This window comes from Narcine bancroftii, chromosome 3 (assembly GCF_036971445.1).
Source record: "Narcine bancroftii isolate sNarBan1 chromosome 3, sNarBan1.hap1, whole genome shotgun sequence".
Taxonomy (NCBI): Eukaryota; Metazoa; Chordata; class Chondrichthyes; order Torpediniformes; family Narcinidae; genus Narcine; species Narcine bancroftii.
The window spans coordinates 286,900,298-286,914,747 of record NC_091471.1 but is presented as its reverse complement, the minus strand read 5'-3'; the positions used below and the strand labels follow the sequence as shown (position 1 = coordinate 286,914,747).

General features: G+C 47.8%; 1 protein-coding gene across 1 annotated transcript in view; it reads left to right on the top strand.

Moving 5' to 3' along the window:
• Window positions 1-7,627: 7,627 nt before the first annotated feature.
• Window positions 7,628-14,450, top strand: part of LOC138758906 (tripartite motif-containing protein 14-like) — a 44,923-nt gene continuing 38,100 nt past the window's right edge. Inside the window, exons 1-2 of the mRNA XM_069928491.1 lie at window positions 7,628-8,122; window positions 8,726-8,821. Coding sequence (XP_069784592.1) covers window positions 7,628-8,122; window positions 8,726-8,821 — 591 coding nt within the window. The remainder of the gene's footprint in view (window positions 8,123-8,725; window positions 8,822-14,450) is intronic.

Below are 14,450 nucleotides of genomic sequence, written 5' to 3'. Positions count from 1 at the left end.
GGGACACTGGGAGGAAGAAGAAATGGCCATGTACCCTGAATAACTCGACCAAGTTTCTGTCACCCTCAGGAAGATTCAACAGCTGAGAAGGGTTCCCCTTTTTAGAGGGAAGGGAGGGGGGGGGGGGGGGCTTTGTTCTTCCTGGCAGGTGGTTGATGAGACAGTCTAGTCTCACAGAGCCTCCAGTGCCAGGACAGCAAGGCAGGACTTCAGTGCAGCGCTGGAGCCAAAGCAGTTGGCAAAGGGCAGTGGAGAAACAAATCCCAATTCAATTAATTGGAGCTATTTTATCGCCTCAACGACAGTGGCGGGACAACCACCTGGAAATAGATCCGAGGGTAGCTCAAAGCCGGAGAGGTTGACTAAATGCCCAGTGACCGGAGACGCGAGGGAGCCAACTCCAAATGTGTTCCCCCCCCCCCCAAAAAAAGGGGCGCAGTCGGTCGGAGAGACCGCACGGAAACCCTTCTCGTTGATAAATCACAGCGCGGGGCGAATCCCGGACTCCAGAGCGACCAAACTACTTACAAAGGAGCGCGCTGAACGAGTCACCTCCACCGCGGCTGGAGGCAGGGGCCGAGTTTTTATACTGCGCGCCGCTTACCGGGAGGGGGCGGGGGGATTGAGCCCAATAGGGTGGGGGTGGATTGAGCCCAATGGGGTGGGGTGGATTGAGCCCAATGGGTTGGGGGAGATTGAGCCCAATGGGGTGGAGGGGGGATTGAGCCCAATGGGGTGGGGGTGGATTGAGCCCAGTGGGGTGGGGGGGGGGGAATGAGCCCAATAGGGTGGGGGGGAATGAGCCCAATAGGGTGGGGGGGATTGAGCCCAATAGGGTGGGGGGGATTGAGCCCAATGGGGTGGGGGTGGATTGAGCCCAGTGGGGTGGGGGGGATTTAGCCCAGTGGGGTGGGGTGGGGGGGGGGAATGAGCCCAATAGGGTGGGGGGGATTGAGCCCAATGGGGTGGGGGAGATTGAGCCCAATGGGGTGGAGGGGGGATTGAGCCCAATGGGGTGGGGGTGGATTGAGCCCAGTGGGGTGGGGGGGATTGAGCCCAGTGGGGGGGGGGGAAGGATTGAGCACAATGGGGTGCAGGTACTGAGCCAGGCTGGGGTGTGGAGTGACCGCCGAGCCAGTGGGCCAGCGCAGAGAGATGGCAGGTGAGCAGGTCGGTCCCCACCGGAGCGCACTGCCCCCATCACGGAGCTTGGCTTCCCAGGGACCGTCAGTGCAACGCTCGTCATATCATGTGCATCTGGCCCTGGAAAGGTGGCCAGTGACGAGGCGAATCCCTTCCTGCCGTCGGTTCTGCTGCCTCTTCTGTCCAGATCATTTCTTTCTGGGAGGATTATCCATTAACTGCAAGGAAAAAAAAAAAGAGGGAACCCCGGAATCATAAAATTCCTCTCTTCCCCTGCCCCACCAATGTAATAACACCTCCTGATTAGTCAGCGAGGCGCAGACACTTCCCCGGGGTGGGGTTTGAGGATGGCAAGGCTACTGGTCCCCGTAGTCAGTGTGCCCTGACTGGCTGCAAAGAATCAGATCGGGTCAATACAGAGGATCATCAAAACAACCGAGATCACTGGAGTCATCCTTTTCCTCTATTGATAACATTTACCTGGAGCCAGGCTGGGAAATAGCTTCTTTCCACAGGCTGTGAGTATCCTGTTACAAAGTAAGTCATCCCAAAATATTTATTTTAAATTATATTTTTATGTATATCTGTGATTATTGTATGCTGTGTGTAGCCATGATCTGGAGAAATGCTACTTCATCTGTCTGTATACACAGTCAGATGAGCATCAATTTGATACCATTAAGACCATGTTGTGGAATCAACCACTGCTGTTGGTTGCCATGCACAAAGGTGACATAGTAGGTCACACAGTTTCCACCCGAAGTGGAAGGAAGTTGGCCAGGTCCAGTGGAGTGTCCAATCCAGCCTAACACTGGAGCAACTCTTCTTCCTACAGCCCTGAGGGAGGAACTCCCAAGGGATAATGAGCCAGCGAGCCACGTGATTCCAATCCAGAGTCCACACAGTGGAGCAGAAAGAGGTATGCTGACACTTTTCCTTCCAAAGGGTTCACAGCCTTAAGGAGGAGGATGGCTGGGTCACATCCTCACAAATGGACAGGCAGAGGATTGATTAATCCTTTTATGCTGGTCTGTATGACACTGAGGCCACAGACAGTACAGCCGCCCTGAACTTCTTGCCCCCTGTCACAGAGGTCTTTGACGACAGCAAGTGGTAGAATCTGGACCAGCCAATCATTTCTGAGGGAGCTGAGAGACTCCATCCATTCCTTTCTTTTAAAAACATTTTTATTAATAATTAAAGTATAAACAATTGAACAATACAATGATACAAAGTGCAACATAATTAAAATTGCAAGAAAAAGGAACAGAAGTAGGCCATTCAGCCCAACGATTGTGCTCTGCAAATACACCCTGAGCTAAATTGTTCTCCCATCCAATTCCAAATTCTGGCATTTTCCCCATATCCCTTGATACCTTGACTAATTAGATACTGATCAATCTCTCCCTTAAACTCCCCCAATGGTCTGACCTCCACAGATGTATGTGGCAACAAATTCCACAAATCCATGACCTATTTACCACAGAAATTTCTCCCCATCTGTTTTAAAAGGGTACTTTCTAATTCTAAGACTGTGTCCTCCTGGATTCACCCACCAAGTGAAACATCTTATTCACATCTACTCTGTCCAATCCTTTCAGCATTTGAAATATTTCTATGAGATCCCCTCTCATTCTTCTATACTCCATTGAATAGAGTCCAACAGCCATTAAGCGTCCCTCATAAAACAAAAGGAAAAAAAATGATGAATATGAACACAATTCAAAAATTCAAAGCACATTGGTAATAGTATATCAAAGCATAACATTAAAAAAACCCCAACCCAAAGGAGAAAAATAGGAAAGAAAGATGAAATTATAAATTCAAGAAGTTTATAAAATTTATTTTTATAAAAAAAAGTTTACAATTCTCTTTCCTTCTCTCCCTCTATAATGATTTTATCAATGTTTACATATCCATCCCTTTGCGTTGAGTATGATTCCCAGAAGCATTGGCTTACTGGCTGAATTGTACACAGCTCTATGAGACTTGGTGGGCCTAGAACTGCTGGTGTCAGACTTCAGTAAGAAAGGGGAGAAGGATGCCCTCAGGAATTGGAGACTCATACCATTGTTAAACATTGACTGTAAGATCCTGTCTAAGGCAATCGCCGATCGGGTCAAGTCTTCTTTGGGACACATGATCCACCCAGACAAAACCTGTATTAGGAAAATCTCTGAAAGGCCCACACTACACAGGAGGGTGGATGCTTGCCTGGTCAGCTTGAACCAGTAGAAGGGTTTAGACTGGATATCACACATGATGGGTGGGCTCTCCAAAATGGGCTTTGGTGAAGGAATCAGAAATTGGATTAAGATGCTCTACACGGATATCCATAATTGCAGTTCAAATCAATGGATGGCAAATAGATAGCTTCTCCATCAAGTCTGGAGTCAGGCAAGCTTGACCGCTCTCTCTCCTGTCTTGTTTGCTGAATCCATCAGGAAGGAGGAGGGTTTAAAAGGAGTGATGTTGCCAAGCAGTGGAGGCACAGGTCAAAGACTCCCTGTACATGGACAACCTCAGTCTTTTCTATTCAGATACGCGATCGGCCTGCCGACTGATCAGCATCTGCGACCTGCTCACCTGCCATCTCTCTGCGCTGGCCCACTGGCTCGGCGGTCACTCCACACCCCAGCCTGGCTCAGTACCTGCACCCCATTGTGCTCAATCCTTCCCCCCCACTGGGCTCAATTCCCCCCACCCCACTGCGGCGGTGTGGGGGGGGGGGGGGGGAGCGGTGCATTAACTGCTGTTCGAGAACTCACTTGTCAGGGGAGGGGGAAGTGGGTGCCATACCTGTCATGGACTTCTCCCCATGCTGTCATACTTCTCCCTCCTTCCAGCATTTCAGACAACGCTCTTCAGCAACTGGTCTGCCATCCCCTTCACAGTCAGATCTGACTATCCGAAGGTGTTGGGGATCTGGTTCAAAGGGGCCAAGGCATGCAACAAAAATTGGCCGGAGCAGATCGCAAAGGACGTTCAGAAATGGGGTCTGTGGGCGTGACACTTCCTCTCAATAACAGGGAAGAACCTGGTCATCAAGAGCGAGGGGGTCTCAGTACTGCCTATCTCCCGTAAACATAAGAGCAGTCTTCCCATTCATATGGAAATCCAAAATGGAAAGGGTCCAGAGGGTCACTATGTACAAGTTGCTGTACAACGGGGCAAGGACATACCCAACATGGGCATTGAACTGAAGTATAAAGACACCAAGTGCTGCTATGTGCTGAGGTTCTACCTGTCCCAGATGTTGTGAAGGATGGGCTTGATCCCGTTGCTGTGCAACATCCCAGTCAGTTGGACATTACCACACTACCAATCCTTTGTGGAAATGTTTTGCCAGGCAAACTCCTTTGACCACAAGTCCATCAAGCCATATTCAGCACAGAACGTCCTGCAGACACTGTGGAACAAGGACTTGATGGAAACTGTGGAATGGTTCCCTAAACAGACTGTCGAGAGCACCTGATGAACTGCCTCTTAGCCAGTGCTCACAAACAAGCCCCAGGAATTGCTCTGGCTGCCAGTGAGAGGAGTCCACCTGGTCATATCCTCCCTGTTTGACAGAAGTATCGTTCACAAAGCACATTATCCCCGAGAGGACTGAAATGGAGTGAAGACAGACTCCCCCTTAAGCTCTCCTCCTTCCCGATGGATTTTGCAATTGCAGAATGCAGATTGGCTGAGAGTTTATGGAGAAGGATGCAAGGGTCCTTGTCACAGTTCATCTCCAACTGCAACAGAACAGAAGACTCTGATTTACGGACTGTTCCTGGGGACGCATGTAGAGACAAACATCCAGAACTGTTGGAAGACCATCAACTTGGTGAAAGACATCCTCTGGTCTGCCCGAGTCTTCCAGCAAGATGTCGGTGAGGGAATGCCGAAGAGCTGCATTCCAGGCTACAGGAATACATGCTGAAGGACGCACAGAGACTTGGTGCAGCCAACACAAGGACACTGTGGGTTAGGACCACATTCTAGAGTCCTTCAGTTACCAGGCATTGAGGGGTGGTGTCGTGGGCTGAGTCAACACTGCACACAACAGGCTGAATCGCTGTAGCGAACAGCCAGTGCGGCAGGGCACAGGGGCCTTCTCCCCCCACCATGCAGAAGTTCCAGGCTGCAGGAGCGCATTACCAGGGGAACAGCCAGGCCTCACAACAGCATTATGACATCACTCCCGTGAACCTATCGCCTCCCCTGAAAAGGAACGTGCGTGGCAGTTACTAGTTTACTTGCTTGGTGTGGACGGCATTTATTTCAGAAGCTCTGCCTTTAGCAATGCTACAGCTGAGACTGAAGGGATCAGCAGAGAGGGAAATAACGATAGGGTGTCACACTGTTGGCAATAGAGAGCGACTGTGATAATATACAAAGATGGAAATACATAGATATGAAAAGACTTTGAACATTTTTCTTTTTTGAAAACATTTATTGTGAATAAAGTTCATTTTTGGGAATAAAAAGCCTGAACCATTTCTTAATAATCAATTGCTCAAGTTGGATGGAATCTTGCTGAGTGCCTCGAGCAGGTGAGGAGGTCCCAATAGCAGCTGTCCAACATCTTGTTCTGGGGGCCTCCTTAAAGATCTGGATCAACTTTGGTGGGACTGGAAGTGCCCAAGGATGTGGCGGGAATGGAGAGGACGCAAGAAAGATTGGCCGAGGCTCAGCTCCCTCCTCTGGAAAATCAAACTGCTGGAGGAACTCAATGAGTCAAGTAGCATCTGTGGAGGCAGCAGGATGGTCCTGATTTTGATTAAAACTAAAACATTAACTATCCCTCTGTCTCCATCGATGCTGCCTGGTCCTCGAGAGGTTTGGTTTTAGTTCTAGGTTCCAGTGGTCTGTAGTCTCTTGTGCCTCCAAAGTTTAACTCGAGCTTTGAATGTGATGGAACAGTTTCATACAAGATGCTGGATTCTACCTATTACACCCCCTCCCCACCCCTGCACCATCTCCATCCCCCACAACACACACACACACCCCTATCCCTCTTACTACAGAGATTAATGAAAGATTGTGGATTGGTTACTTTGCCTACTTAACCATTTCTCTCTCCACAGATGCTGCCTGACCATCAGGTTTTTTTTTGTTGCTTTTATTTCAGATTCCTTGCATCTGCAGATTTTAGATTTTCAAGGTGTCAGATTCCAAAAGAAGCATCTCGGGACATCTTTACAAGAGGGTGTCTGTCCTACATGTGGTCAGTGAAACATTGGGAATTCATGGTGTGCACACACGGAGGGGATGACAGACAGATGTGCAGGCAGGGTGAAAGGCAGAAGTAAACGGAGCAATCATAAGTGATTCGGCCCTTCATTCTGTCCCGATTCAATGGCTGATCTATGCTGGCCTTGAGATTTTTGCATCAGGTCCCCCAAGTCCCCAGCAGTTTGTCTACCTTCTATTTAAATTCTGATCCAACCTTCACAATGCTCTGGAGTGGAGAATGTTAGAGATTCACTGCCCTCTGCCACATATTCCTACTCAAAGTTTTAAATGACCATCCTCTAACCTTGTAACCACATCCGATAAGAAGTTGGAGCAGGAGTCTGGAATCTGTTGAGCCTCCTCCACCGTTCAATAGATCATAGTTAATCTGGCTGCGAACTCAACTCTACCTACCTGCCTTTTCCCCTTAATTCCACAACGATGCAAAATCTACCTGTCCCCTTGTCAAAGAGAATCCTGCATCACCTCACTTATCCCGAATGTTTCAATAAGATTATCCCTTATTCTTCTAAACTCCAAAGAATGCATGTCAGATTTCTTCAGTCATTTGAGAGAGCTCAGCCCACTCTTCCCAGGAGTGAACCCAGATTAGGATGCATCAGAGAGGTTCCAGCAAGATGGGAGGTGACATAAAAGCTGGCACAGAGATGTTGGGCCTAGTGGGCTGCTTGAGTTTCAGTAGAAGACTGGGTTGCATAGTGGTGAAGCCGGAGCGCAGAGGTTGGGGTTGGGGGGTATGAAACCAGGGTCTGGGGTTTGGGGGAGGGGGAGGATGAAGCCTGGAAGTTGGGTTTGCATGTTGAAGCCAGGGTTCTTGGGTTGGGTGGAAGTTAGTGAAGCCTGTGGGGAGGGGGGGGGGGGTGATGGGAGTAGCCGAAGGGCTGGGGTTGGGGAGAGTAAAGCATGGCGATGGGTTTAGGGTTAAAGCTGGGGAGAGGGGGCGGGGTTGCTTGGAAGTGAAGCCAGGTGCTGAAGTTCAGAATGGGTGAAGCCAGGCTGGTGGAGTTCGAGGTAGGTGAAGCTGGGGCACTGGGTTTGCCTACAGGTGAAGCCGGGGCACTGGGGTTCAGCTGAGTGAAGCCTGGAGTGCTGGGGTTCAGCGTGAGTGAAGCCCGGACGCTGGGGACTGGGGTGCTGGAGCTGCGCGGCGCATCCACACGCCTCCTCCGCCCCGGCGAACCTCTGCGTCGCTGTAGCGCCGCCCGCCTCCTCCCCCTACCGTTCCCCTGCCTCCCGAGCCATGGCCACTGCTGCATCGCAGGCGCGGCGAGACGAGGAGCCGAGCTGCCCCGTCTGCCTGCAGCGCTGCACCGAGCCGGTGGTGCTGGGCTGCTCGCACCGCTTCTGCCGCTCCTGCCTGGCCGAGGCAGCGCCCGGCCACTGCCCCGAGTGCGGGAGGCTGGAGCCCGACCCGAAGCCCGCCTCCGTCCCGGGCACTGTCCTTTGCAGCTACTGCAGCCGCGCACAGTTCGCCGCCGTCAAGACGTGTCTGAAGTGCGAGGCGTCCATGTGCGCGCTGCACCTGAAGCTGCACACGGGCAGCGGCGTCCTCCGGAGCCACCCGCTGGTCGACACGGCCGCCGACCTGTCCGCCTGGAGGTGCGCCGAGCACGACCGGGTGCTGGACGTCTACTGCAAGGATGACAAGCTCTGCGTCTGCACCCTCTGCACACTGATCGGCCGCCACCGGGGCCACCGCTGCGGCAGCATCGGCGAGGGCGAGCGGGAGCTAAGGGTAAGTGTGCGCCGTTCGCCGCGGGCCTCCGACCACTCGCCCCAGCCTCTGCGCCTCCGACCACTCGCCCCAGCCTCTGCGCCTCCGACCACTCGCCCCAGCCTCTGCGCCTCCGACCACTCGCCCCAGCCTCTGCGCCTCCGACCACTCGCCCCAGCCTCTGCGCCTCCGACCACTCGCCCCAGCCTCTGCGCCTCCGACCACTCGCCCCAGCCTCTGCGCCTCCGACCACTCGCCCCAGCCTCTGCGCCTCCGACCACTCGCCCCAGCCTCTGCGCCTCCGACCACTCGCCCCAGCCTCTGCGCCTCCGACCACTCGCCCCAGCCTCTGCGCCTCCGACCACTCGCCCCAGCCTCTGCGCCTCCGACCACTCGCCCCAGCCTCTGCGCCTCCGACCACTCGCCCCAGCCTCTGCGCCTCCGACCACTCGCCCCAGCCTCTGCGCCTCCGACCACTCGCCCCAGCCTCTGCGCCTCCGACCACTCGCCCCAGCCTCTGCCGTTTGCCCCAGTTCTGCGCCGCTCGCGGTTCGCCTCTCGCTGCCACTTCTGCGCCGCTCGCCGGTTGACTCCCCGCTGCCCTTCTCCCCTTCTTGCTTGTAGACCCAGTTGTACCACCACCTCAAGACCATCGAGCGCAATACAGCGTCCGTGCAGACGGCCCTGAACGAGCTCCACACGCAGAAGCTGAACACTCAGGTGGGTCCCCGGGCACCGACCCCCTGGATGGGGAGAGTGGGGAGACGGGGTTGGTCATGGACACGATTGCCTGTGGGTGGACAACTTCTGAGCAGAACCCCTGAGGGGAGCTGGATGTGTGGATTGTAACCAGGCTTGGACAGGATCCCCCTGGCAGTATGGTCCATATAGTGAAACCCCTGGGATTTAAAGAGGAAAATTGGGTCATTGACTAAGCAGAGGGTGGTCACTCTGATGGTGTTCGTGTGACCATGTTCCCCTGAACCAGTGCACTGTAATCTGGAGACAATAATAAGCAGACGTGGCAAATGGGATTTAATTCAGGGAAATATTAAGTGATGCGTTTGAGGGGGGGGGGGTGAATAAATGAAATGCTGGAGGAGCTCGGCATCCATAGGAGACAAAGATCTATTGTGGCCATTTTGGGCCTGAGCCCTTCCTCAAGGAATAAGCAGAATGAACAAAAATAACAAGAAATCTCAGAATGCAGACAGTGGTGATGGGGGGATGTGTTAATTGGATATGATAAGGGGAGAGTAAAAATTGATTGTGCGAAAGGGGACAGGGAAAAGGGTGAGAGACAGAGCTGGGGAAGGTAAAAGTCGGAAGGTGGGGAGTTGTTCCTTCAATTTGCGGGTGGTCTCAGTCTGGCAGTGTATGAGACCATGAACAGGCATTCAGCAAGGGAATGGGGTGGGGAATTGAAATGGGTGGCCACTGGGAGATCCACTTTGTTGAGCACCTTGGCAGAGAGCCGAGATGCTCCACAAAGTGATCTTCCAGTTTATACCCAATGTAGGGGAGACCACAGCGGGAGCACCGGATTGCACTAGATTACCTCTGCAGGTTCACAAGTGAAATGTTGCTTGGCTTGGAAGGACTGTTCGCGGCCCCAAATGGAGGAGAGGGAGGAGGTGTGGGTGCAATTGGAGCATCTCCTGCAGTCACAGGGGTAGGTACTGTGGGGGAAGGTGGGTGGGGAGGGAGGAGTGGATAAGGGAGTCACTGAGCGAGCAGTCCCTGTGGAAGACGGAGAGGGGAATATGTGTCTAGTGGTGGGATCATGTAGTAGGTGGCAGAAATGGCAGAGGAAGATCTGTTAGATGTGAAGGCTAGTGTGGTGGTAGGTGAGGGCAAGATGAATCCTGTCCTTGTTGAAAAGGTGAGACAAGGCAAGGGATAGATCATATATAAGAAGATATTGAGTGGTGTGGAGCAGTGGAATCCAGAGTTTCTGTCTTCATATTCTTAAAGGTCAGAGCACATGTTAATGAGGTGGTTGAAAAGACATAGGAGATATTTTCCTCCATACAATATAAACCAAACACAAACTCACTCTGCTGGAGGAATAGTGGGTTGAGCAGCATCAGTGGGAGAAAAAGAGTGGTGGATGTTTCAAGCCAAGACCCTTCATCAGTGTGATGTTTCTTTTATTGTAATAAAGAAATGGGTCCTTTTATAGCAACAATACTATATTAGCTACATTACTCACAACCTCATTTTGAATCTACTCCTCACTGCAACAACTAATCTCTGACTCTCTCTCTAGTGGTCAGGAGGTTCACTAGCTCTCTATCATTACATCCCAACGACAGACGTTAAGTTAACTGGCTGATATTTACCCGTCTTCTGCCTACATACCTTTGTAAAAAGTGGCACGACATTTGCTGTTTTCCAGTCTGCCAGGACCTGCCCGAAATTCAGAGAATCTTGGTAAATGACTACCAATACATTGACTATTACTCCCGCCATTTCCCTCAGTACCCTGAGATGTATCCCATCAGGACCAGGGGATTTGTCTGCTTTCAGCCCCAATAATTTTCTTATCACTATCTCTTTTGTGACCATTATTTCATCAAGGCCCTCACCTCCCTTTGCATCCATATCACCACCCTTTGGCATGCTGGACATGTCTTCCACCGTGAAAACTGGCACAAAATATCTGTTTAATACCTTGGTCATTTCCTCATTACTTCCCTTTCTCATCTTCCAAGGGTCTTCTGTTGACTCTAGCCACCCTCTTCCATTTTATATATTTATAACATTTTTTGCTATGTGTTTTTATATATTGTGCTAATTTACCTTCATAACCCTTCTTCCCTTTCCTTATTTCCCATTTAGTTCTCCTTTGTTGCCTTTAAAAGTTTTCCCAATCCTTCAGTTTCTCATTACTCTTGGCTACTTGTACGCATGAGCTTTTAATTTTATACTTTCCTTTATTTCCTTAGTTAACCAAGGCTGACTCTTCCCTCTCTTACTGCCCTTATTTTTAACGGGAATGTATTTTTGTTGAGCACTGTGAAAAATCTCTTTGAAAGTCTTCCACTGTTCCTCAACTACTCTCCCAACTAGTCTGTGCTCTCAGTCCACGCTGACTAATTCCTCCATCATCTTGTTGTAGTCTCCCCTGTTCAAGCATAATACACTAGTTTTAGATCTAACTATTGCACCCTCCATCTGTATGAGAAATTCAATCATACTATGATCGCTTTTTCCCAGGACATCCCTAACTACTAGATTGTTAATTTTACCTATCTCATTGCCAATACAAGATCTAAAATAGCATTCTCCCTTGTTGGTTCCTTAACATGCTGCTCAAGAAAGCTATCACGGATGCATTCTATGAAGTCATCCTCCAACTTGACTTTCTAAACCTACATGGAAGTTAAAGTCCCCCACAACTGCAGTTCTGTTCTTATATTGCCTCACCATCTCTTGGTTAATTTCCTGTGCCACTATGTTATAATTATTTGGTGGGTGATAGACAACTCCCACCAATTTTTTTTTCCCTTTACTATTTCCCAGATGGACTCAACATTCTGCTCCTTAGATCTTGTATCATCTCTCACTATTGCCTTGAAACTCTGTAACTCAATAGAGCGAGATAAGGATCTGAGCCACTGTCTAGTGCTTTCTAGAGCAACTGTTTAACTATGTGAACTCCTTTCTCTGCTTTACCATTTGACTGAAGATGCAAAGGACTTGAAGTCATATGTCGAAAATCATAGTCTTCTGCAAAGTTCTGGAATTCTTTACACCTGTAGCGTGGTTTATTGTCACTGTAGACAATTTGAGGAAATTCAATGTCTTGCAAAGAATGATTTCATATATTTGATCACATGAGCAGCAGACATGCTAGGAAGAAGCACCATCTCTGGATAGTTCAATAGATAGTCAATAACCAACAAGTAATTCTTTCTATCCACGTGGAACAGATCAGTCCCAACTTTCTGCCATAGTTCCGCTGGTAGGTCAGTTATGATCATGGGTTCCTTTTTCTGCTTTGTCTGATGTTTCAAACCAGTCTCACAGCTTCAAACCATCTTGTCAATGTCAGCGTTTATCTCTGGCCAATAAACAGCAGTTTTGGCCCTCCTCTTGCATTTTTCCATTCCAAGGTGCCCCTCATGTACACCTTTCAACATCTCATCTCATCGCAGAGATTGAGAAATGTTAATTCATCAATGCCCGCTGTGAGCGCTGTCAGTGAATCTTTGACAGCTAGAACAGCTGGGACGCTGCCAGCTGAAGAACCAACTCTGAAAAGACGCTTACCGATTGATGTAGCGGTGGCGCTGCAAAATGCACCTCCAGTAATGAATACTTCAACAGACATCGATGTAATGAAGGCATTTGATATAATATGGGTTAAGGATAACCCTGGCCATCAGCCTCCAGATACTGCTGAGGAGGTTGTGGAGGGGTTTCCACACGTAGTCATATTACAAGAAAACCAGTTAAACCAAAGGAAATAGAAGACCCTTTGTCTATACAGAAACAGCAGGATCCTACTGTGCCTGAATCTATTCCAGTAGATATGCTTATTAAGAATCTTGAATCTAAGTTATCCTCTACAATAAAAGAAATAGGTAAGGCTTTAGTTCAGGTTAATACAAAACTTAATACATTGGTGGACATTAATACTCAACAGATGGTTGATTATGGAGCTTTTAAGCTTGAAACGAGTGAAAGACTTTTAAAAAATTTTTTTAATTTTTTACTTTTCACACCATAAATCACATTAGCCATGATACACACTTTTTCCTTTTCACACATATACAGTGACATTTTCTCCCCCACCTCCCTCCTCCCAACCCACCCCCGCCCACCCCCCCCCCCTCCCATCCATTTAAGGTATACAATCTAGGATACATTAAACCAGTCAGACAATGTTGTCACTCAACAAAAATACACCAGAAATTCTACTGAGTCCATTCTTTTCATTTCTTTCTCCTTCCATCAACTTAGGTAATGATTGTCCCCGGTAAGTTTTCGCTATTGTATTTAATGTAAGGCTCCCATATTTGTTTGAATATTTCAATATTATTTCTTAAACTATATGTTATTTTTTCTAATGGAATACATTTATTCATTTCTATATACCATTGTTGTATTTTCAAATTATCTTCCAATTTCCAGGTTGACATAATACATTTTTTTGCTACGGCTAGAGCTATCTTAACAAATCTTTTTTGTGCATCCTCCAAATCAATTCCAAATTCTTTGTTTTTTATGTTACTTAGGAGAAAGATCTCTGGATTCTTTGGTATATTGTTTTCTGTTATTTTATTTAATATCTGATTGAGATCTTCCCAAAATTTTTCTACTTTCTCACACGTCCAGATTGCATGAATTGTTGTTCCCATTTCTTTTTTACATCGAAAACATCTATCAGATACTGTTGGGTCCCATTTATTTAACTTTTGAGGTGTAATGTATAGTCTGTGTATCCAGTTATATTGTATCATACGTAGCCTCGTATTTATTGTATTTCTCATCGTTCCAGGACATAATTTCTTCCATGTTTCCTTTTTTATCTTTATATTTAAATCTTGTTCCCATTTTTGTTTAGTTTTACCATTTGTTTCCTCATTCTCCTTTTCTTGGAGTTTAATATACATATTTGTTATAAATCTTTTGATTATCATTGTATCTGTAATCACATATTCGAGGTTACTTGCCTCTGGCAAACTCAAACTGCTTCCTAATTTATCCTTCAAGTAGGATCTCAATTGGTAATATGCCAGCGCTGTATCTTGAGTTATATTGTACTTATCTTTCATTTGTTCAAAGGATAAGAATCTATTTCCTGAAAAACAATTTTCTATTCTTTTAATCCCTTTTTTTCCCATTCTCTAAAGGAAAGGTTATCTATTGTAAAAGGGAGTAACTAGATTTGCGTCAATATTAGTTTTGGTAATTGATAATTTGTTTTATTTCTTTCTACATGAATCTTCTTCCAAATATTGAGGAGATGATGTAATACTGGAGAACTTCTATGTTGTACCAATTTTTCATCCCATTCATATAATATGTGTTCAGGTATCTTTTCTCCTATTTTATCTAATTCTAATCTCGTCCAATCTGGCTTTTCCCTTGTTTGATAAAAATCTGATAGGTATCTTAATTGTGCGGCTCTATAATAATTTTTAAAGTTTGGCAGTTGTAAGCCTCCTTGTTTATACCATTCTGTTAATTGATCTAGTGCTATCCTCGGTTTCCCCCCTCTCCATAAACATTTCCTTATTATTTTCTTTAACTCCTTGAAGAATTTTTCTGTCAGTTGTATTGGCAATGCCTGAAATAAGTATAATATCCTTGGAAAAATGTTCATTTTAATACAGTTTAT